Genomic DNA, 25852 nt, shown 5'->3' on the forward strand with positions numbered 1-25852 from the left:
TTAGATCTGGGGAGCCAAATAGAGAATTGGTGACTAGGGATGAGTGACAGGTGGGGACAGCCTGGGCTTCCAGAAGAGCCTGAGACTAGAGGGAGGACCATGGACTCAATGCTGGACATGTTCCACTTGAACAATCAGAGTCCTGCAGGGCCACAACTGGAGGTACCTGGACTGAAGTCCTGGACACCTGTCTGGTTGACTCTACCAGAGACCCTGCTTCTTGGCATGATGGGCTCCACACATGTAAAACCCCTTGACCTTTGTGCAGATCCACCTTCCCTGCCGTCTGGCCAGGGACAGTTGTGCAATCTTACAATGAGCAAGAATGACCTCATGGCCAGCAAACAGCTACAGAGTGGGGACCCACACAAGCTCACACACTTGTACAAACCTCTGCAACTCTCGGTCCCTCAGGCTGTTCTGGGAGGGGGTGACCATCTCTAAGGGCATATTCTGAGTGTAAACTGACCAGGAACCCACAGTTTCTGTGTGATTTGACCTCTCAGAGGGTTTTCCTAGACGGCTGTGATAACGTGTCCCACTGAGGAGGTCAGAAGGAATTTGAGAAAGGTTCATGGACAGGCTGAGGTCAAGAGTTCCCCGGGTGACATCGTACAGAAGGACAAACCCGGGCACTGGAGTAAAAAGCAATTTCAGAACTCTGTGGCCAATCACGATGTTAGTATCACCAGTGGATTCTTTATTAAATTCAGCGAGGAGTAGGGCGTCCCCTACTCCTGTGGTTTGGTGTCAAACTATTCACAGACCCTGTGGAGCTTTGAAGGGACAAGTAGAAGGCACAGATTGCCCTCGCTTGGATCTACTTCAGGGCCTATGCTCCTAGTGGGCCTTACAGAGTCTGCGGGGGCTCAGAATCCACAGGGCTATGAATACAGAACTAGAAGGCTTCTAGAATCTCAACCCAGCATATCCATGCAGCCAAGGACAGTCATGAATGCAGCCCAACATAGAATCAGTCAGAAGCTTAAAACATTGAGGGGTTGTGCAATATGTTTTGTGTCCTGACCACATGGTTCTGGACTGTGAACTTCATGGATGGCAGTATCATACCAAAGGTAAAATGTTGGACACATCGTTTAGACCGTGTTCTGAGTCCCTTGCCCATTTCCAGAGTTCTGAGTCTTAGAGCCACTTCCAGAGCCTGCGAACCTGTAGCCTTGCCCAGCTCCAGTTCTTAAAGATGACCACCTCATGGGTGGTTCAGAGGCCCCCGAAGCTGAGGACAAAGACAGAGAGAACCCATGAGCTGCTGGCTGAAGGCAGTGGGAAGGGAGGGGGCTGGAGAGGAAGGACTGCCCAGCGATGCTGGCTTTCCCCATGCACGGTCTGGCCTGAAGCTCTGAGGAGCCTTCAGAGCTGAATTCAAACCCTGACTTTATTTGGATGGGAAATTGAAAATATTTCAATGACTATTTTGCTGACTTGTATATAGCTTCAGTTTCGAGGCTTAGTAAGTGGGCTTCCAGGAGTTCTCCAGACCCAGGCCCTGTAAATATAGTGGGGGGAGGTTCCATGGTTAGCGTATATTACACCCTCGGTTTAGTCTTCCAGGGAGGCAGGGCTTGATCAGCCCTGTTGCTCAGGAACTCTCAATGTCCACATCTGTAAAATGGGGACAATAATGGCTGCCACCTTTGGAAATCACCATAGAATTAAATGGCAGGATAGACAGTGAGCCTAGATTCGCATTGTGATGGGCACACAGTCGATTCCAAAGAGTCCCTGCTGTAACTTGATGTCCCCCACCCCGTTGCTCTTCCAGACCCCACAGCAATATGAAAGAGAGTACAACAGCAAGCGCTCAGGTGTGGGGCCCAGCAAGTTCCATGGGTACGCCTATGATGGCATCTGGGTCATCGCCAAGACACTGCAGAGAGCCATGGAGACCCTGCATGCCAGCAGCAGGCACCAGCGGATCCAGGACTTCAACTACACGGACCACACGCTGGGCAGGATCATCCTCAATGCCATGAACGAAACCAACTTCTTCGGGGTCACGGTCAGTTCCCAAGCCTCATGGGCTGCTTGCCTACTGCCCTCTGGGGTCGTGCAAGGTCAAAAGACGGGCTGCTAAGCACCTGCCGGTGTGTGTTTTCTTCTCTGGGTAAATGAAGGAACTCCCTGGGAATATTGGAAGGAGGTGTGGGGTGGGTAGGCTCTTTCACTGGGGAAATAACCTCCATGACTCACCAAGAAGAAAGGATAGGTGTCTGCAAGGGTGGGCGTGCTCTACCACCCTGTGGATGGGGTGGGCCAAATTCAGGTTCAAATCCTGCGTCTTCTCTTACGAGTGGGGTGACTTTCTTTGAGCTACAGACTTTCCATTCACAAAATGGGACCAATGCTTCTCTTTACAAAGTAGTTAAAGATTAGTCCTTGTGTTGGGCCTGGAGGTGTAGCCCTATAATCCTAGCTACTTGAGAGGCTGAGGTAAGAAGTTCTCAAGTTCAAGACCTGCCTGCTTTACAGAGTAAATTCAAGGCCAGTCTGACCAAGTCAGTGAGACTATTGCAAAATTGAAAGCAAGAAGAGGCCTGGGGACTTGGCTCTAGGGTTGAATGCTTGCCCAACATTCCCAGGACCCTTGGTTCCCAGGAGTACAAGAGAATAAAAGTTCTTTGTGTGGCAACTGCTAATATTGATTGGGAAGATTGCCCGATCTGAGCTTCAGGTATTTCTCTGGGGAAATGCAAATGGTAATACATGCCTTATGCACATTGGAAGATTAACACTGGTAGTACTCAATAGTCCCCGAACACTCACCCAGGTGCTCCATGCCATCCCTGAACCCTGGGCATTGCATAGCTTCTACGTCATCATGTATGTCTAGTGCCAGCTCTTGCCACTGTCCCGAAAGGTCCTGTTATGTCTTTATGTCCCATGAGAGCAGGTGCTGTTATACCTATTAAAACAAGCAACCCTGAGCTTTGACGGGGACAGCTAACCAAAGGCCGAGCTGGGATGTAAGTGTGGGTGTAGCTCTTTGGGGCTGCATGGCACTGCCTTCTGGAGGTGGACATGATTGTGGGCATTTCTCAGTGCTCTGTCTGCCTCTCATCATCCTGGTAAATACAGAAACTTTGCCTGATAGGGGGTGGAGGGTGTGGTGGGTGAAAGTGCTGTTCTGTGTTCTGTTGAACTCAGATAGTGATCAGTTCACCATGGGGTAGAACAAAGAGAGGAAGAGATTGGTGCGTTTCTTTAATGTTGTAAGAGGCTGCTAGTTAGTTCCCGACTGCTTAGCCCCAAAATAATCACACAGAAACCATATTATTTGCAATACTGTTTGGCCAATAGCTTAAGTGTATTTCTGGCTAACTCATATCCTAAACTGACCCATCTCTATTAATCTGTATATCTACATGTTGCTGTGGCTTACTGGGTAAAGTTCTGTCCGGTGTCTGTCTCTGGTGGGGACTACATGGCTTTTCCTCACTTCTCCTTCTTTTTCCCAGCATTCAGTTTAGTTTTCCCTGCCTACCTAAATTCTACCCTATCAACCAGGCCAGAGCAGTTTCTTTATTCATCAATGGTATTTACAGAATACAGAGGGAAATCCCACAGCACTTTAACATTGGGTTTGGAAGATGTTTTCAGGCAGGTAGGTCTTGTAGCATGTGTGCAGCAGTTTAGATATAGGGCTGGGATCTGAACAACGCTGGCACAGAAAAGTTAAAAGCATTTGGCACGGGGGAGAACTTCCCCAGCCTACAAGGATGTCTTTGGCCTTTGTGGAAAATTCAGGGAAGGCTTCTCAGAAGAGGCAGCCTTTGAGTCTGGCCTCAAGTAGTGTACAAGTACTAGGCACTCTAGGCTGGCTAACCAGATGGAAGCTGAGTAAGAGGGCAGGTGGAGCTTCGCTAGGGGAGGGGATGGTCTCTGAGACAGAACCTTGAGTGGGGGCAATGGTCGGGCTATGGAGGTAAGGAGGAACTCAGCTCTAGAGTTGATAAGCAAAGGACTCCCACAAACCAGCCATTCTCAGAGTGTGGTCCACACCACCTGAGTGTTGGTTAGATTCACTAACTGGAACTCTAGATACTAGGTCCTTAACCGATCCTCCAGGTGATTCTACTGATGGCTATTGCTCAACAGCCTCTTCTGGCTGGAGAAGAGGCCCTGAGTTTGCTGAAGGGAAGTTAGTTTCCAAAATCCATAGGTAGAGGGATCTAAACGCGGACATCCCCTCCCACGTTCAGATGGGAAGGCTCAGTATAGATGTTGACCAAGTACATTTTTGCAGCACAGCCTAGATTCAGGCTTGGAAACTGTAACCATGTCCCTCAAACTGTGGCTTAATGAGATGCCTTTATCCTCAGAACTCCTTGTAAAATCACACTCAGAGCCCATTACGTAAAACTTACTAAAATCCAGGCATGGCGGCACACGTCTGTAACCCAGGCACTTGGGAGGTGGTGGTAGGAGGAGACCAGCCTCAGCTACATAGTGAGGGCCTTAAACACATTGGAAAAAAAGAGAAGCTAGGGGCGTGACTCAGTTGGTACAGTGTTCGCTCAGTGTGAATAAAGCCCTCAGTTCAATCCTCGGCATCACGTCTATCACACATTGTGGCACAGGCCTGTAATTACAACACTCAGGAGTTAGCGTTAGAAGGACCAGAAGTTCAAGGTCATGCATGGCTACAGAACAAGTTCAGGGCTAGCCTGGGCTATATGGGCTTCTGGATTAGCAGAGGAACCTCTCCCCATAGCCTCTCTTCCCATTGCAAACAGCCAGGTCCACTCCCCTCACTGGGCACATTCTCTGCTCACCCTTGAAGAGGAAGAATGGGCAGGGCTGCCTCACCTACCCTCCACTTAGATTCTCGCTGGTAGAATGAGTTCATGACACCCAATGCCGCCTGGCTGATGGAGCACCGCTTAAGCCCAGAAGCCTTTTTGCTGTGTCTCTAAGCCCAGAGGCCAGCCCTTTGGCGCCTGGCTCCTGGCGCCTGGCGCGGCTTCGCGGGAGCTCATTTATAACCCCTGCAAAGTGTACCCTGTCATCTAAGCCAAATAATCACTACTTGATGAGCAATTAGCTAAGACGGGCTCAAATGCTTTCCAGGGCTCGAAGATGAATTTCTTACTAATGGGAAATTCCTTGACACCTGCACCAGTCTGAGTCATAATTCAGCAAATGGCAGACCTTCACACACCCTTAAAACTCTGCAGAGCCAACACACTCATGTTATCAATGACACTGATCTGGGGTGGGGGGGAGATATGGCTCCCTCGTGGCCCCCAGCACCAAAGCTTGGCAGACCCCCCAATTGCAGGCAGACCCACCATGCCTCCAACAACTCCTCCCCCTGTCCTTGCTGTCCTCCTAAGTCCTTTTCAGGTGAGAAAGGCTGCAAATTGACTCCCATTTGGCCTTTGCTCTGTCTTCCCCTTGTCCCTTTGTTGCATATTAAGGGGCACCTGACTCTGGCTTGCAGACAGGTCTCATTAAAATTATCATCGGATTGCTGGGAATACAATATCCTTTGATGCAGTAGAAAGTACCTTTGTGGCCCAGGGAGACGGCAGAAGGCTGAGTTCAGCCGTCAGTGAGGGGTCGGGAGGAGGAAGCAAGTGGGAAGAGATTGACGCGCTCTGCGCTTGCCCAAGCGTTTTTGTGCCTCTCACCGTCTCCATTTCTCAGGCAGTCACATTCTTTGGGGTCACCCTCATTCAGCATGTTTACTATACAGAAAATCATTTAAATGCGTTAAATTAATTATATCCATGACTCAATTGATTGATCATGTGCAGTCTGCTGGGAGCTGGGCCTGGGTGCCTAGCTGGCATGTTGGAGAAGAAATTCCTTCTCCAAATGTCATCATCAAGATCCAGCTTCGCCTGGGGCCAAGCTCCGTTTCTCCTGTGTGGGAACCAGAGGCCCCAGAAATGGACATCTATGACCCCGCCGCATGTGAACGACGGAGGCATGCTGCATACCTCTGGCTTCTGGAGACACAGTGCCGTATTCAGGCCTGTGAGGACCCCATAGTCAGGAGCCCCAGGATTCTTCCTCCCTTAGAACCTCCTCTGCCAAGCACCTAGGGGGTGAATCCCAGGCTGGAGTCCCCTGTGTAGGTCTCAGAAGCTCACAGAGTGCCCCCCCCAGACATTTTTCTGAAAGTGGGAGTTTCTTCGAGCACGATTTCCACCCAAACTGGAGGCTCTACCAGGAGCTGTGTGAAAATTCACAGTCTGAGCAAGGATACCACCAACAAATACGCCAGTGTGGATGAGGAGGGGTGACTTATGAGGTCTCAGCCCTACACAAAAAGCTATAGACAACTGAGGAATGCTGGCAGTGGGAGACACAGTGTTCCCCCAGGGAAGAGCAACCCAGTTGGTTACTGAGGTGGTTTGGTAAGCATGACCTCCACAGGCTCACATATTCGAACCCTTGGTCCCCAGTTAGTGGAATGGTTTGGGAAGGATTAGGAGGTGTGGCCTTGTTGGAGGTGTGTTATTATGGATGGCCTTTCAGGTCTCAAAAGCCCAGGGCACTTCTAGTTAGTGCCCCCACCCCCACTCTGTCTCATGCTCATGGCTCAGATGTAAGCACTCAACTACTGCTCCAGTACCTTGCCTGCCTGCCTGTCATGCTCCCCACCATGACTCTCGTGGACTAATCCTCTGAAATCATGATCTCCAAATCAAATACTTTCTTTTATAAGTTTCATTGGCTGCGGTGTTCTGTCATGGTCATAGAAAAGCTTAAGATAGTTATCCAATACCAAATGGCTGTGGCATGGGCAGGGCCTGTGGAACCTGGGAGGGCAGTAAGGGCCTGGCAGAGCCAAGAGGTTGTTTGTTGTGCAGGCAAGAGTGACCAGACTAGGTCAGGGTGTTGGGTGTGGAACCTGGGCTAGATCTGGAGGGTTGGGGAGGGAGTATGGAGGGGATGATCTGGCAGACTGACAGGCCAAATCCTGGATAAGAATGTGTAGTGTCTGACTGGGTAGACAGATGGATGTGGTATGAGCGGGGTCTGGTGGTGGTGGGGGAGGCTGACTTAGCTCCAAATACACCCATAAAGCAACCTTATACAAACTGAGCAGGTTGTAGTTATATTTGGGATTATATATATGGATATCTATGTCATTTCAATTAAAGAAAAAAGAGGCCACAAAAAGAAATTCAAGTGCCAAGCAATGCAATGCCCAGAACTTCTCATTCACTGATTTCTTAGTAAGGGCCCATGTCTTAGTTACTGTTTTATTGCTGTGAAGAGACACCATGGCCAAGGCAACAATTATACAAGAAAGTATTTAATTGAGGGCTCACATTCAGTTTCTGAGGGTTAGTCCATTATCATCATAGTAGGGAGCATGGTAGCATGCAGGCAGGCATAGCCCTGGAGCTGAGAGCTTTATAACCTGTTAGAGAGGTAGAGAGAGAGAAAGAGAGAGAGAGAAAGAGAGAGAGAGAACCTGGGACTGGCATGGGCGTTTGAAACCTCAAAGCCCATCCCCACTAACACACTTCCTCCAAGTTCACGCCTCTAATCCTTCTAATCCTTCCAAACTGTTCCACTCCCTGGTTGCTACACCTTCAAATATATGAGCCTATGGGGCCATGCTCACTCAAACACGTTCCACCCATAGGGCTGTCTTAGTAGGGGTTACTATTGCTGTGATGAAAAGGATCTTTCAGATTAATCTTTGTGTGGGTGTCGGTAGAGGCACGTGTTTGTCTAGATGTAGATGTATGGGTGCACACACATGTATGGAGACCAGAGATCAACCCCAGGTGTCATGACTTAGGATCTTTCTTCCTTGTTTTTTGAGATAAGGTCTTTCATTGGCCTGAAGAGTCCTGATCAGGCAAGTCTGGGCCATTAAGCCCCAGAGTTCTGCCTGTCCCCGATTCCCTAGTGCTGGGACTGTAAGTGTGTGTCACTATATCCGACTTTTTACATGGGTGCTGGTGATTGAACATAGGTCCTATGCTTCCATGGCAGGAGCCTTTCCAATTGAGCCTTCTCCCTGGACTCTTCTCTGGTTATTCTTTAAAACTCTTCATATTTAATAAGTGGTACCTATGACATGCAGTAGTCCAAGTACAAGTTGGGGAATGCATCAGATTACCCCTGGACAGCGTGCAGAGTGAGCTCAAACTGCGTGATGTCTCATGCCACTGTGGCCCGGACCAGCTGTCATCCTCAAGTTGAGTTTACTTTCTATCCAGAAATCTTCATGCATACACGCACACACACACACACACACACACACACACACACACACACCACTCAATACACACATTTGGACATATACACAAGTCCACACTGACACACCCACCCCTTGTGCATGTAGATAGGTTCCCATGTATATGCACACATGCACACACATCTAAACAGCATCTCTGTGAGTTAGCCCGTCTCTCCTACCTGTGTGATCCTGTGGGTGGCTTGTTTCATTTCCAATACAGAACCAACATGTCTGTGTCCTGTATCTGATGCCCTCATTCAGTCCAGAGGCATGGGTTTGTTTGTGTCTTAACACATTTGACTGAGACAAGAAACCACCTCAGGAACTCCATCCAGGAGTGGACAGTATCTGCCACCTAAGATTTGATGGTTTGACTTGATGGTTTGGGGACTGTCATTCAGCCAGTCCCGACTCTGTCCTGGCACTGTATGATCCGGTTCAGATCATATAGTCTCGGACTTCCACTCCAGACCTTGTCTGGATGAGTCTACTGTGGAGCCTAGAAAATTAACCTTGTCCCAGGGACCTGGCCCACTCCCAAGCCGCTCATAGTGTTCCATCCTAGGGTCCCACTCAGGAGCCTCCTTGGCCAACAGTGAGGAGCAATAAAAATCCCTTCCAGAACTTCCCCTGCCCAGCACTGGTCCCTGGCATCCTGAACTATATTGTCACAGTAGAAGAGGGACTCACACACACTTAATGGAGGAGGCGACCTGGGATCCAGTCTCCCCTGTTCGTGCTATGGAACCAGCTACCCTCTAACACAAGAAACTGCCTAGGACAGCCCCTGCAGTCTGGAACTGGAATTGTAGCCATGGAGTCAGACTAAGAGACTAGTGCAGTGTGTGAGTGCCTGGTAGAGCTAGGTGACCTGGGAAGAAATGCATCCTCATCTGCAGAATGGAAATGGGTCCTACTTGAGTGATGTTCTCATGTGAAATCACGTGAGTGTCCGGTGCCCCCTGATAGCAGTTTTTGTTATGTATGGGTGCTGTTCCGAGGAGGACGCCGTGTGTCACTGTGTACTTATGGGCTGTGCACTTCACATACACACAATCCTCTCAATGTCAAGCTGAGCGATTAGCCCCTCTTAAGGTTATAGTGATCAGTCTCAAAACAAAGTCTGCCTGTGACTTTGAGCTTTCCGTTGCTTGCTCATTCTAGGAATTTGAGCTGAGGTGGGAAGGCGTCTGTCACCTACCTGCCTCTTGTCTGGCTCTATGTCACTTGGCTCCAGCTGCCCTGAGAATTATCACTTAGCTTTATGCGCAAGCCTAATCACACAGGTGCTCTTGGCACCCCCACCCAGGTCCCCTGGAATCCCTTTGAAGGGTTTGTTTGGCTTAACCCATCCCCAAGATGCCGCAGGTGCCTGGCTAATAGCTCCCACCTGGGAGCCTCGGGGCTCAGTGCCTGGAAGTCCCTTCCTTCCTGGAGATGCAGGGATGGCTGACTTGGTCCAGGGTTAGGTGGGAGCCCACCCCCACCACCCTCACACCACTTCTGAGGTGGTGTCCTTCTGAGAGCATGTCCGTAGTGTGTCACTTCCTTAAGCTTCTGGGGGACCCAGCCTAAGATCGCCAGGTGTTTCTACAGGAAAATCAAGCATTTCCTAGAAAGAAGGTTAACTGTCACTTAATTGCTTTTTTGAATTAAATTGCTAAATCTTGAATTTAGCACCAATCTTCTCCATGGCTTTCCCCCAACCCCCGAGATGGGAACTCAGGAAGGCTCCCTCCTACCCAGTCTGCCCATCTCACTTGCCTGGTACCCCCAGCCTCAGCTGAGTCTCATTTGTCTCCTCTGATGAATCAGCATCTGTCATCTCTGGGGTGCTCAGGCACCAGGACGCTTTGTGTCCATGTCCCCAAGCAGTGTGGACTGCACATCTAGGTAAGCCCAGCCGTCGGTGTTTCCTCCAATCACTTTGTTAATTGAGAAATCTAACAATACTTCCTCACCCGTGCTTTCTGGGCCTCTGGGCATAAAGAGTCATTTTCAACCCAGTTGCTAACCAGAGCTGACAGTAGACAGGTCGCTGGGACTTGAAGTTCATTGGCATTCATGGATCCATCAACAATGATTCCCCAAGTCTGGCTCTGACAGTATCAGGAATTTACCCAAGTTGTGAGGCCTCCCCTTCCCCAGTCTCTCATTGCTCCCCTGGGTGTCTTCCTGGGGCTCAGATCCCAGGCCCGATCTGGATGAGATGTGCTCCTGTGGCCTTGCAAGTTCATACCAGCAACAACGTTTTCCAGGCAGTAACTGCCAACGAGAGACGGTGTGATAATAACTGTGCTTTCCGAGTCACCGTCGCCCTTCCTCTAACGCAGCCACACTGTCTAGGAGCTGACCCCCACTGCAGCTGGGCAGCACCCCAGTTCTGGATGCAGCACACAAGAAGATGAGAGGCTGAGATCAGACCCACACAGGGTAGACTCATCCCAAGAGTCTAGCATACTGTGCTGGTGACCTGGCCTCCCTTTTATGCCCTGTGTCCCTACCCTCTCTCCCATCACCTTTCTAGCCAGGACTTTCCTGATACCATATATGGAGTTGCTGTTCCCTCCCCCATCTACTCACTGCCCCAAACCTGTCCTTGTCCCTAGTGGTTCCCGTCTGACATACAACATGGCTCAGTTAGTTATTGCCTGGGTTTTCTACAATATCTTAGACACAGACATGGGAGATGTCTGCTAAATAGTATCTGAGTGAATGAGGGAGGGAGTGAACGCTCCTGTTATAGACGATAAAAAGAGGCCCAGCACATTTAAGTGGCATACCAAGACTGCACAGGTGGTGAGGAGAGGTTAGTCCAGGCTACCCATCGGGCTGACGCAGATAATAGTCCCAGCTCCCCTTACAAGCTGACTTTGGCCAAGTGGGGCAGAGGCTGGAGGGGAAATAGGGTTTGCCTACAAGATACCTGGGCTGAGCAACCAGATAAGATACCTGAGAGTTAGAGAACACCACCATCCTATATAAATGCTGGGGGGCAATATGGTGCCAGCTCACATGGTTAGGATGTAAGCCTGCCTCCTCCCTCGGACAGCCAGCCAATGACAATCATGTAGGTATAGTTGTTGTGACTTTGAGTGGGACCTGGCTCTTAGTCTATGAAATGAATACTCGTTGATGGAATAAATAATCACAGTGCAGTAGTCTGGTAAACCCAGCTTAGAACCTCATTCCAGGCTTCTCATTCCAAAACTAGAGGTCTTGGGCGGGGTCGGGAGCTCAGTGAATAAAGTATCCAGCAAGCACGGAGATCTGAGTTTGAATCCCCAAGAACCCACGTGAAGCCAGACACAGGAGGACATGTCTGCAATCCCAGGACTCCTACGGTGATACAGGAGGCAGAGGTGGGGGTGTCACTAGCTCGTGGACGAGCTAGCCTGGCCTGTTGAACAAGAGACCCTGCCTCCAACAATGTGGAAAGAAGACCAATGCCTGGGGTTACCCTCTGCCCTCCACATATGCATGGTGGCATGGACGCATGCTCACACACACAAATGATTTTTGAGAAAATAGGAAGACCAGAGATCTCAAAACCCTGCGTCTGAGACGTTGATGCAAACGCAATTACACTTGAGTGCAGACAACACACCGCTCAGACATCCACCTCCACCCACTCCCGCTGTCAGATGCATCCGAGAGATCCAAACAGTGCGGCTTAGCAATTTGTGTGAATTGATACCTACCCGCCAAAGCTTTCAGGTTTTACTTCCTCAAGGCAGGGGAGAAAGCTACCTATTTTTTAAACAAAAAGAACAGCATGGGGGAGTGTATCGTTTAGAACGTTAGTGGCCGCTCTGAGCACAAGCGGTTGGTCGCAGAGAGAAGCAGGCCATGAGCCCTGGAAGGAGCCGCGAACATGGCCGTCACCATAGCACTTACTGTAACAACAGGTGGAAGATGATAGGAAGGCTGAGCGCTTGCCCTGGGCTGGGACTGTGCTGAGCTCCCCACTGTTGTTTCCCATGTAGCTCTCACAATCAGCCCTACTGTGGTTTGAGCAGCTTCCCCCGACCCCGGATTTGTATGTTGGATTCCTAACCCCAAGAACCTTGGAATGTTACAGGTACAGTTGGCCGTGGTCACACTGGAGCAGGATAATGACACAATAGTGTCCTTATAAAACGGGGAGTTGAGACAGGCACACAGGCAGGGATAAGGCCCGGGACAGAAGAAGGCAGAGGAACTTCTCATAATCATGAGACACCAAAGACCGCCAACAAGCCAACGAAGGTCAGGAGGCAGGCACTTCATCCTCCCTCCCTGTTCCTGGAAGCAATCGGCCTACCCACAACAACCTTTGACCTCCAGGAATGGGGTACCATGTGCTGTTGTCCTGTGAACCTCCCAATTCTGGGATCTTTGTTTGAAACTAGTAAGGTCCCACAAAGAAGAAATTAGCAACACTTTGTGGGAAAACCAGGAGGTTAATTAATTTCCCTAAAGTCGCAGAGCTGGTAAGTGGAGAAGCTGGGATTTGAACCTAAGCTGTCTACCTTTCAACCTCCACTTTTAACTTGCGTTCTACATCTCTATAAACTCTCTTCCTTTAGGGGTCAAAAAAAAAAAGAAAGAAAGAAAAGAAAAGGGCTGGAGAGATGGCTCAGCGGTTAAGAGCATTACCTGCTCTTCCAAAGGTCCTGAGTTCAATTCCCGGCAACCACATGGTGGCTCACAACCTCTGTAATGAGGTCTGGTGCCCTCTTCTGGCCTGCAGGCATACACGCTGACAGAATATTGTATACATAGTAAGTAAACAAATAAATATTTAAAAGAAAAGAAAAGTCACGCTCAAAAAATGAAATAAACCAGTGAGTCCTCCCACCAGCCAGCTTTCCAGGTGGGAAAACCGTGGTCCCTGGGGATTCAGCATGGCTGAAGCCAGGAGGGGCTCTGCCTTTGTTTTTTTAATAGCAGCCACTTCTCTGAACACCCTTAATCCCCGCCCCCTCTTTTTAGAAAAGGTTTGTTGTGTTCCAGGCTGGTCTATCACTATGGAACCAAAGACGACTGAACCTCTGATGCCCCTGCCCCAGCTTTCCCCAGTGTGGGGATCACAGGTACATGCCGTGCTGGTGTTCATTTGGGGATCACAGGTACACGCCTTGCTGGTGTTCATTTGGGGATCACAGGTACACACCGTGCTGGTGTTCATTTGGGGATCAGACCCAGGGTGTGCGGCTTTGCACTGTGCTCTTACCCTGCCCCTCTACAACCCCAATCTGGGCTTCTTATTTCTTTGTGTCCTTAAGAATAACACCCATGGATCTCTTCTGCACAGGGAGTAGGTTCCTTGCAAAGGTTGGGGAAAGTCCAGACCAGTATCAAGATGACCTCAAAGCCAGCCTGACACCATTACTCACTGGACACAATTCTCTTCTGTCCCTTCGCTGTTTGCTTTCACCTATCAAATCATGATCACAGCGTCCTTTTAATTCTCACTTCAGTGTGACAGCATAAACTCGCTGTGTGTGCCTTCGGCTCAGCCCGTACCGTTCAATGGCATGCGAGCTGCCACCACCAACCTCCAGAACTCGCCCAGCATCATGACTAGAAGCAGGTGCCACAGACACACAGGCTCCCTGTTAGGAAGGATCACTCTAAGTGTTTTGTCTTGTGACGCTAGGGACCAAACCTTATATGTTAGCCAAGCATCCCATCACTAAGCTACACCCCTAGCCCTGGGCAGAGCCCAGTTTGCAGTTATTCGGGTGTATGAGGGATTTTGCTTGTTTTTATGGGCAAAATGATTGTACTTAGCTGTATGTTTATTTTAACAGTATCTTAAAGATCCCATAAGTGATTTGTTAACTAACTTTAGAGAGACATTATGGTCCTTGTGATCTAACCCCAGCAAACACAAAGTGCCCTCCAATAGTCCAGAGGCCTTTGCAGAGGCACCTAGAATGTATGCAGACTTTGGTTGTTTTGTTTTGTTTCTGAGACAGGGCTTTGCATATCCTGGGATGGCTTCCAACCCGCTATGTAACCCAAGGATGATGGTGTGTACCACCACCACCCAATTTATGGGGTGCTAAGAAGAAAATCCAGGATTTTGTGCCTGTGAGAAACACTCCAACTGAGCTACATCTCAAACCTCTAAAATGTATGGGGTTTTGCCTTGGTTTGTTTGTATTTTAAAGACAGGGTTTCTCTGGAGCTTTAGGGCCTGTCCTGGAACTCATTCTCTAGACCAGGCTGGCCTCAAACTCACAGAGATCCACCTGCCTCTGCCCTCTGAGTGCTGGGATTAAAGGTGTGCACCAACCACTGCCCTGTAGTGAGGAGCTGCGGGCAGGCCTGCTTTTCATCCCGCCCGGCTCCTGCATGGCTAGCTTAGTCCCAAAAATAACAACACATAAGTTGTATTCATTTAAATACTGCCTGGCCCATTATCTCTAGAGAATTAGTTACTGGCTAACTCTCATATCTTGATTAACCCATTTTTAATAATCTGTATCACACCACGAGGTGTGGCTTACCGGGAAAGATTCAGCATGTCTGACCTGGTGGCTGGCTCCATGGAGTCTGCCTCATAGCCCTCTTCCCAGCATTCTGTTCTGTTTTCTCCGCCTACCTAATTTTCTGTCCTATCAATGGGCCAAGGCAGTCTCTTTATTGACCAATGAAAATAACACAATAGACAGATAACCCTCCTCCATCACTGCCCGACTAAAATGTATGATTTAAAAGAGTGGAAATACGAGGCTGGAGGGATGGCTAGGCAGCCAAGACCACTTCATGCTTCTCCAGATAGTTCGAGTTTAGTTCCAAGCACCCATGTTGAGTAGCTGACAACTGCCTGTAACTCCAGCTCCTAAGGATCTGATGCCCTCTTCTGGCCATCATGAGTACCCGTACCCATGCTGCTCACGCACACATGCACACACACACACACACACACACACACACACACACACACACACAAGATAAATATTTTTTTAGAAAAGTAAAGCCAAGTGTGGCGGAACATGCTTTTAATCCCATTATACTTAGTAGGTAGAGACAGGTGGAACTCTTGTGAGTTCAAATGCATCCTGGTCTATGTAGCATGTTCCAGGTCAGCCACAGCCATGCCTATATAATAAGCCCCCCCCTTCTCTCTCTCTCTCTCTCTCTCTCTCTCTCTCTCTCTCTCTCTCACACACACACACACACACACACACACACACACACACACACACACATGAAAATATCATCTTTGCACAATTTTTAAGCAAAAATAATGAAGCATCATTAATGGCCCACAGCCCTGCTGTGGAAAACACTCAGGAAAAATCCTGAGTGAAAACAACTCAGAGAAGTGCCACACCCACCCAGCACATTTCTTTAATTGAGGCAAGGACAACCCCTTGGTGCACATGTCAAAGTAAGCTAGCCCAGGATGCTGAGCAGGACGGTAGTCTCCTGGGCCCTGAGGAAGACAGCTGCCATAAATTACAGCCAACATTATGTGTGGCACTGAGCTCTGATACATGTTGCCGGCCTGGGTGTGCTCGTGCAGAGGTGACTTGCACACTGTCCGTGTGACACTCTACGCTGAGCCCTGCCTGGCTCCTGCCAGCCCCTGTGACAGTCGTGAAAGTGACTCCAGAGACCCATTCACTCATAGCGTTGTGAATCCCATTCTTACTCCCCAGCACCCACCTACATCTTCTTTCTTAACAGAATTGAAGCCTCCCACAGTCCTTGCTCCAGCCTGTCAAGACCTAGAATCTAGTGGGGCATAAAACACTGTGGAAGAGCAAGAGACACCACAATGAGGGTGCAGAGGATGCCTGCCCGTGTCTCCCCTTTAAGACATGCCAGGTATTAAAAGCAGCCACTACCCCAAAGGCAAGTTATTGCCTGATTGTTGAATAAACCTAGACAAGAACTCAGTTTTCCAATTCCCCTTTGAGGCTCCCCGACCCGTGGTACGCAGGTGATGAGACACACACTCCCTTTGTGTGACTCTGAGACTGAACTCAAGAGATACACCTGTAAGGAGGAGTGTGGGGACCACAGAGCCACCACTACTGAGTCTGTAGTATCTGTAGGGAACCCTGGAGCTGGGCTGGGCAAAACCTGGGCCTCCAGGCCCTCTATAAGCCTGCCAGACCCTGGCTGACCCTGGGAATGGTTGTATCCTTGGACAAGGCTGTACCTCAGAGTGGAAGGTAATTCCCAGCCAGGGACTTCGCTGAGACTCATTGGCCTCTACTCTTAGGAGCTAGGGGTGGCACTTGGCCCCAAAGAGGGGAACTGGACATGGCCTAGAGCTCCTATAGGGGACCACAGTGCCTAGCTTAAAGGGTCGTTTGTTTTAAACAGGATTTTGCTATGCAGCCCAGTCTGGCCTGACTTATCATTGTCCTTCCTCTACATCACGAGGGCAGGGATGCATTCAGCCACAAAAGCCAGTTTTTAGTTATGGCCTCAGTACCCTCAGCATCTTTAGTAATTCGCGGACTCACATTCATTTGTACAGAAACAAAAACTCTGACACTTGGGATGTAAGGGATTCATGGTCATCGTAAATGAAGGTACTTATCAATGCATTCCAGTGGCTTCCAAACATCTTCCAAAAGGAATTTTCCACAGAAGCCCAAAGTCACTGGCCCATATAACATTTAAATTAACATTGACTTTACATTTAACATTGCCGCTGCTTCTTCGTCTTCTCCTTTTTTTCAAATCTGCTCCTAGGAAAAGTCTTTTTTTTTTTTATCATCCCTTTAAATTTAAAAATGAGAATGCACATGTGTATGGTACCAAAGGGGAAGCCATGCCTTAATGAATGGCCAGGATCCGAGTCCTTGGGCAGCCCACCGGCTCAGGCTCCAAGAGCCCATTAGTTGTGCCGCGTTCCCTGTCTATGTCCCAGATTCAGAAGAGAGGACACTGAGACCCAGACCACAGTCTGTGTTTACTTTAATGTGTGATCTAAAACCATAACGTCCCTGCAAGGCAGCAAGACGAGGCTTCTTTTTCCGCGTTCCTAGGAGGCAGGCTCTCAGGAAAAGCAAGCACAGATGGTATGTGGATGTGTGAAATCACGAATGAGTTGGTGTGTGGGGGAGGTGTGGGAAACGGTGACCTCTTTTGAGCTTTCTCTTGAAAGCCACTGTGGTCATCCCGTAAAAGGTTAAGGCATGAATCACAGAGGAGCGGCAAAGACGGTGAGCGCGCGATCCATCGGCAGGCGAGCATCGAGCACCTTGGCCAGCTTGCAGCAAGGAAGATGGCCGCCGTGAGGCGCTTTCACCTGTGCGGTTTTTGTGGGACCGTTAATAGTCTTTTTGTTTAATACCCTTTCACCTCATTCCCCTGCTTTTTGTTCTTAAAAATTGCTGCTGAGGTCAGGAGTAGAAGTCCTCGGATTCATTTCCCATTGGCAATCATAGTGACACCATGCATGCCACTGGAGTTTTACAGAAGAAACTTCTACTACCAAGCCCTGCAGGGAGGCTCTTTCTGAGGCTTACTCCTCTGTGGTCAGTGGCTAGCATATGGTCTGACGTACATCTGCATCTCAGCCGATCAAAAATGAACAGGAGTGTCGAAGTTAGCTTCTCGCCATCCGTGCCCCTGCCTCTCAGGATCTCCCCAGGGCTTCCCATGGAGGTGACATATGGGACAGACTGTGGGGTGGGGGCAAGGAAGACTGGATAGACACATAGAGGGATGAATGAATGGATGTAGATGAGTGGGTGGCTATATGAATAGGTGGATGGATGAGTGGTTGGATGGATAAACAGATGGGTATATAAGTGGATAGATAGATAGACGGGTGGGTAAGTAGATGAGAGATTGGCGGTGGGTGGCGGATCAGTAAGCAGGTGAGCGGCTGGAGAGAGGATGAAGAGGTGGGTGATTTGGTGGGTGGGTAAGTGGGTGGCTGGAAGCGTGCGGTACTGAGCAGCAGCCACAGAAGACGTCTCCGCTTTCTGCTTCATTTTAATCTCAGAAGTGATTGGCCCCCAAGTCGTGGCTCCTTTTCTGCGCAAGTCCTGACCTCTTGACAGCTCTTACTGCATTTCCTGATGTGAGGCCCCCATCTTTTCATCTGACTCAGAGAGCCCCGTTTCATCTCAGGCCTTTCTTCTTCACTCAACTTCACCCTTGCAGGGTTTGGGCCTCATTAAAATCTCTCCTCTGCCCAGTCCCTCTTTGAGGAAGTTCCTTGTTAGGGCGTTTCTGCTGTGAAATGGATCACACCAGCCCACGTGGGCGCCCAGCCTGAATGCTAAAGACTGTTATTAACAGATGTAGCCTCGAGATGTTTCGGGGTTGTCAGTTCTGATGTTCACAGGATTATATTTTCAAACATCATCACGCATCCTCTGTGACAGACTTGATTACGGTGATGAACTAGTTTTCTTCCTTTGAGAGATGTTCTAGTTGCAAAAATGATGCTGAAAGCATTTCAGAAAAGTACTGGGCAAAACTGAAGTGACATTTTTCTTCGTTTGGGTGGCTCCATTAGCTTGCTGGGAGAGGCAGCTTGCGATGACAGGAAGATGACCACACTAGGATCGCTAAAGTCCTTGATGTTTGCATTGTCTTCTGCAAAGTGAGACCAATGACCCGGGGCCCCTGTGTAAGACCCTCAGAAGATGAACTGAGAAAGGCACATAGCACGCGCGTGCACACACACACACACACACGCTCACACGCATACACGAGGAGAGCAGCCTGGTCACCACAGGCTCTGTTCAGGAGTACTTGACACATGACTGGGCCCAAAGCGTAAACTCGGGGCTGGATGTCAGACTCCGTACACACGTTAAAATGTCTAAGCCAGTGTGCACACCGGTAACCCCCACTGCTCAGGAAGCCAAGACAAGAAAGTCATGAATTGAAGCCCAACCATTGCTGCATGTTGAGATCCTGTCACAGAAGGAGGCAAACAGATGATATGGCTCAGCAAGGACAGGTTTTTGCTGCCAGGTCTGATACCCCTGAGTCAAATCCCCAGGACCCACATGGTGGAGGGAGAGATTCACCTCCACTGGTTGTCCTCTGACCCCCCACGTGTGTACTATGACATGCATGTCACACACACAAACAAAATAAATAAACATTAAAAACTAAATAAAAGTGTAACATATCTTAGTTTTTACTTTGTTTTCAATTGAAATGCTATTATTTTGGGTGTTCTAAGTTTGATAAAATTTGCTAACCACATGGGCTGAAGAAGTGGCTCAGCGGGGAAGAGCATTTGTTGTGTTTCCAGAAGACCCAGGTTCAGTTCCCAGTGCCCACACCAGACAACTCACAAGAGCTGCAAACTCCGACTCCAATGGTTCTGATCCCTCTTCTGGCCTCCTCAGGCGCCGTCATACATGCAAGGCACATACACAGGCATGTAAATAAATACTTTTAATTTAGCATCAACATTAATTTTCCTTGTGCTTTCCATCGTTTTGTGTGGGAGGCAGTGCAGTGCTGGGGGACAGCCTGAAGTCTGTCAGGCAAGCACTGCCACTGGCCATATCTTCTCTTCATTCATCTTTTAAATGTGACTGTTGATCAGGTAGCTCATTCTCTCTCTCTCTCTCTCTCTCTCTCTCTCTCTCTCTCTCTCTCTCTCTTCCTCCCTACTCTCTTCCCCTTCCTCCCTTCCTCACCCCCAATTCCTTTTGGTCTTCTGGCAATAAGATATATAGCCTAGGGTGGCCTTGAACTCAAAGCAATTCTGCCTTGGACTCCTGAGTACCAGCATTACAAGTGTATGTTTTTATGACCCGCTTCACTTTCTCTCTGCAACAGTGACTTAAATTCTGATGGTGCCTCCAGCCCCCAGCAGTGGCCTCACAGTCAGTCAGTGGGCTAGATGTCAGAGACAGGCAGCATTCAGAAGAGCAGAGATGCTGGGGGAGGTGGGCAGGGAATTTCCCCCAGCTAAGGACTGGGAGTCCCTGGGTATCCTGGGAGAGGAGTTGCATCTTCTCTGGCCTGGAACCTGTAGGTGGGAAGCTGGCCTTCAGGAGCAGCTGTGGCATAAGATGGGCAGGCAGCGTTCATGACAATCTGGCTTCTCATGACGGGCAGAGGAAAAACTGGAGGGCGCTGGCTAGATAGATTCTGATGTGCCCGGACTGTGGGATTGTTCGCATCCATTAAGAACAATTGTTCTGAAAAGATATTTAATAGCATAGAACTAGATCATTAATAATACATAGTTTTGCAAAAGCCAGCATAGTCACGTTAGAAAATGGTTGCAAGACAAGGTCTCACATTCAATTTTAAAAGGTATTTTAATTGATTTTGTGCTGTGGAGGAGGGAGGTGCATGCACCGTGGTACACGTGTGTCAGGGCTCAGAGGAAAACCTGTGGAAGTCAGCCCGCCCCTCTACGTTGTGGGTCACAGTGACTGAACTCAGACCCACAGGCCTGGCAGCTAATGTCCTCACCTACTCAGCTGTCTCTCTGCCAGCCCTGATGAAAATTTTAAATACATGAAAACAGAAGAATGTATTCCTAAACGTTAGTAGTGTTTCCTCTAGGTGGATTTCTTTCTTCCTTCCTTCCTTCCTTCTTCCCTCCCTCCCTCCCTCCCTCCCTTCCTTTCTTCCTTCCTTCTTTCCTCTTTCCTTCCCTCCCTCCTTCCTTCCTTTTGCCTTTATCCCTTCATATTTTCTATAATGAACACAGTTTCCTTAGGTCTCAGCTTAAGAAAGGGGGTGGTAAAGCCAGGCAGTGGTGACATATGCCTTTAATCCAAGCACTCTGGAGGCAGAGACAGACAGATCTCTGTGAGTTTGAGGCTAACCTGGTGTAGAAACCAAATTCCTGGATAGACAAGGCTACACAGAGAAACCCTGTCTCAGAAAACAAGGAAGGAAGGAAGGAAGGAAGGAAGGAAGGAAGGAAGGAAGGAAGGAAGGAAGGAAGGAAGGAAGGAAGGAAGGGAAAGGAAAGGGAAGGGGGTTGGGGAGAGATACAGAGAACCAAAAGTTAAACACTAGTTGCAAAAGACTTTAACATTCATCCAATTTGGCTGTTTCTAGTCAGGGGATTTAGTTAACCGTCAGCCTCCTTCTGTACAATGGTTATAGTATCACTTGCTTCATTGGGTACCATGAACACAAACAGTGTTTGTGTTCCCTGCCTGATACAGTTCCTGTTATCACCAGACACTCAGCCAATATGAATGATCTTCCCTTGTCCTAGCTTGCTTTCTATTACTGTGATAAAACACCATAACCATCTTAGTTAGGGTTTCTATTGCTGTGAAGAGGTACTATGACCATGGCAACTCTAATAGAGAAAAACATTTAGTTGATGTTGGCTTCACAGTTTCAGAGGTTTAGTTTATTATCATCGAGGCAGGACATGGCAATGTGCAGGCAGACATGGTGCTGGAGAAGGAGCTGAGAGCCCTGCATTTTGATCTGCAGGTAGCAGAAGGAGAGTTGTTACGAATTAGGTTGGTACGATAAATAACCAGGCAAGCTCAAGAATAACGATTGTATTTTAATGGTTATAAGGGGAAAAACTCACACTACAAGAGTGGGAGGTCCGACTTCCTATATGTCTGGTGGGCACCAAGCAGAGAGAGAGCATGCACCTGGGTCCTCCCAGTTTTTCTCCCTGGGGTCCAGGTCACCACGCCTTAATTAGATGTGATTGGTTGACAGAGTTTCCCCATTATCACCCCTTTTGTCTAAATAAGATTGATCCAAATCCAATACAACTATATACAATAGGAACAGATACCAAATATAAAATTACAAACAATAAACAATATTAAGCAAGGAACACATAACAAAAGTTTGACTAAACATTCTATTTTAAGGAGTCTAAATAATGTATTGAAAATAAGCTTGTCTAAATAATGAGGAAGGTAACTACAATTATCCAATCGTTAACTCCATCAAAGATCTGAGAAGGGAAACGATATTACTTGAGCAAACAGGATGTTCAATCAAGAAACTTCCAAATTGTACAACAAATGATAGAGACAACTGACTACCTGGGCAATCACCCAAAGTCTCATTTGCAATGTTGAAGCAACCAACTTTGGCTAAGGCCTAACATAACTGACATATCATTTTTAAAGGCAAGAAATATTTTAAAACTATCTTACCCTGTCTTTGCAGGATATGACAGTTCTGTTTTATCCATTTACAAATACTCTGTATCTCTGTCAGTGGTTGAGGTATGGGCATTTCTTTGCCCAAAGGTCTATTCTGCCAAGAAGAAAGGCTCCAGGTGGAGTGTCTTTGGTGCTCAACATTCTCTCGGGAATAGATCGGTGTTATCAGGAGCGATTATGTCTCACTACCACGGAACTCTGAGTTAGATTAAAGGCCATTTTCTACAGCTCTTTGAAGAGGTTGAAGATTATCTATCTATACTGAATTTAATCTCTGTGTATCTAAAGAACCTGATTAGCCTAATTATAAATATGACAAACATAGATGACTATTGATCTGTAATTCTCAATACCTATCTAACTTAAAGACTAGGACAATAAACACAAACAACTGTGCAATAAATGAGAACAATGACCTTCAAATGTAAACAATGTATAAGTATCTTGATCAGAGGTAGTAGTATACACTGCAATATGGTAAATATATATGTCAATACATAAACAATGTTTCAAACAGAGGTAGAAGCATACATGCATACAATATTCAATATAGTTTAACTTTGTATCAATATACAAGAATCTATACCAATATAATTGTCTAAAAACAATAACTCACAAATACCAATCTATTATCCCATCATTCAATTATCCCTCTTTTTTTTTTTTTCGAAAAGATCCTTGAGCCTATACAATTTCTCCCCCATCCCTCAACCATATACCAATTATAATCAACCCCTAAATAATGTCCCTAAGCCGGAGGGCAAACTTTGCTGGGAGAGGAGATGTCATCCTCTAAAATTGTTTCAGTTGTCATGGGAGCAACATTCTTTGTAAGGGGTCCTGTTAAAGTAAATGATGGTTAAATTACAAGATTAATATTTGGCCTAGTAAAATTGCAAATAGTCTCTGAGTATTTTGTGGAGGTCTGGCCAGAATGTTGTAAAAGATGTGCACCATTTCAGCTAATCAAGTTGAAACTGTCTTGTGCAGTTGGTACCCAAAACAGGCAGGTCTTGTAGTAGCACTATCAGCATCATGACGTCATATTAACCAGGTGGAGTTGTTGTTGTGGGGCCCCATCTTCTTCCTGGAAACTTCAAAGATTACTGTGGGAAAATTTATTGTTCATTATGGGAATCTTAAGCATTATCTATATAGACATATACAGACATATATATTCAATGAAAGGTATGATAAAAGCAAAAATAGATATGAGGAAAGGCAACGAAGTTTTATAAATTATTTTTTCCTTTTGTCCCCATATCATGGCTCTTGACATGAGACAGAAACTCTGGGTTTTTTCTTAACAACAGGCTTGGAATTAGAGAGAGATTTTGCTGGGCATTGCATTGAATCTGTAGATTGCTTTGAGTAAGATTGCTGTTTTTACTATGTTAATTTTACCTACCCAAGAGCATGGGAGATCTTTCCACTTTCTGGTGTCTTCTTCAATTTCTTTCTTCAAAGATTTAAAGTTTTTGTCATACAGGTCTTCCACTTGTTTGGTTAGAGTTACTCTGAGATATTTTATGTTATTTGTGGCTATTGTGAAGGGTGATGTTTCTCTGATTTCTTTCTCAGCCCTTTTATCATCTGTGTAAAGAAGGGCTACTGATCCTGCTACATTACTGAAAGTGTTTGAGTTGTAGAAGTTCCTTGAAGGAATTTTTGGGGTCACTTATGTAAACTATCATATCCTCAGCAAATAGTGAGAGTTTGACTTCTTCTTTTCCAATTTGTATCCTCTTGAACTCCTTTTGGTTCTTATTGCTCTAGCTAGGACCTCAAGAACTGTACTGAATAGACATGGAGAGAATGGGCAACCTTGACAGACTGCTTTCTTATATAACACATTGTTGCCAGAGGTTTCTGTCCTGCCAGGTCCCACAGTCATTCAGTCCCAAAGAAACGTTCAGAGGCCTGCATTAATTATAAACTGGCTGACCTATTAGCTCAGGCTTCTTATTAACTTACTCTTACATATTAAATTAACCCATAATTCATGTCTGTGTTAGCCCCGTGGCTTGGTACCTTTTATCAGTGAGGCATTCTCATCTTGCTTCCTCTGTGTCCTGGTGACCACTGTAGACTGAGCCTTCCCTCTTTCCAGAATTCTCCTATTCTGGTCGTCCTGCCTATACTTCCTGCCTGACTACTAGCTAATCAGCGTTTTTATTAAATCAATACAAGTGACAGATCTTTACAGGGTATAAGACCATTGTCCTACAGCAACACATGACCACCTGCCAAGGTGTGGCATCACCCACATCAATCATTAATTAAGAAAATGACCCAGAAGCATGCTTACAGGCCAAACCAATGGAACCATTTTTCTCAACTGAGGTTCCTCTTCAAGATAACTTATCAAGTTATCAAGTTGACAAAAATTAATAATAAAAAAAAACCAGAATAACCTGTCTGGATCATGTTCTCTCTTTTACCTGCTCTGTGGCCCTGGGGATTATATTTAGATCTCTAAGCATGCTACATGCTAGTCACATGTTGTAGCAGCGACCCTTTCTTAGCTTTCAAGACAAGTTCTCACAAGGCCTGGGCTGACTTTCAACTTTGGTCCCCTCTTGTCTCATCCTCCCAAATAGCTGGCATTATAGCCTGGGAAACTCGTTCTGGCTTCTCAGTCTGTTTTGGATAGCTCTAATTCTCATTTACAGATGACTCGGGCAGGAAAAGGGTAAAAGTTTGAAATTGAATCTGAGAAGCCTGGAGTGTACCCTGGCCTAAAAAGGCCCTGAGTTTCTGAGCAGGAGGCCTTGCTGCTCCAGCCCCCCCCCCCACTCTCTCCTGGAGGTCTCAGATCTAAGTTGAATCCCTGCTGGTCACAGTCCAGTTGGGGACATTATGTAACTTCATCCTGGATGTGTGGGAGGCTGCCTAACACAGGGTAGAGGCCAGCATAAAAAGCCTTCCAAATTCAGAGTCAAATAGGTGCAGAGACTGCCGCGACCAACCAGCTGCAGACTGTGACAGTCACACACTGAGTATGAGGATACACCACATGTAGGGATTCTGTGCGGGCTTACACCGGCCTGCATGTGTGTACATGTGTGGAGCATTGATTGACGGTATGGGATAGCATGATGCCTCCCTCCCCAAGGGTTTTAGTCAGCCATATGTTGTGACAGGCTAATCCACTTCCATAATCTGGCAGAATTATGCAGAAGCTGTGCAATGCCTTCCACAGTGTACGAAAATATTCCTGCTTGGCCTCAAATCTAGTAATTCCATCAAGTAGATTATGAAGAGATGCTTCAGTAACCCATGGCTAATGACCTTAACTGCTGGGCAGATGTCTGGAGAATTAAGTCTCTGGCACAACATCACCCGAGCCCCTCCCCAACTCCAGCCATGAGATTTGGAGCAGACATCTGTCTGGAGTCCTCTCTTAGGGCTTCCTACTACCCCAGTGGCAATGGTAACAGAGATGGCGCTTGCTCTGGTGTCTCCTCTGTTAGACACTCAGTGGTCTTTAGTGAGTGCGAGCCTCAGTAAGTCAGCCATATGGAAG

At 47.5% G+C, this 25852-nt stretch overlaps 1 protein-coding gene across 1 annotated transcript in view; it reads left to right on the plus strand.

Moving 5' to 3' along the window:
* Gabbr2 (gamma-aminobutyric acid type B receptor subunit 2) overlaps positions 1-25852 on the plus strand; it is a 353494-nt gene that overhangs the window by 211928 nt on the left and 115714 nt on the right. Inside the window, exon 7 of the mRNA XM_085677181.2 lies at positions 1784-2020. Within this exon, the coding sequence (XP_085533307.1) occupies positions 1784-2020 (237 nt within the window). The remainder of the gene's footprint in view (positions 1-1783; positions 2021-25852) is intronic.

This window comes from Myodes glareolus, chromosome 16, assembly GCF_982192425.1.
Source record: "Myodes glareolus chromosome 16, mMyoGla1.1, whole genome shotgun sequence".
Lineage (NCBI taxonomy): Eukaryota > Metazoa > Chordata > Mammalia > Rodentia > Cricetidae > Myodes > Myodes glareolus.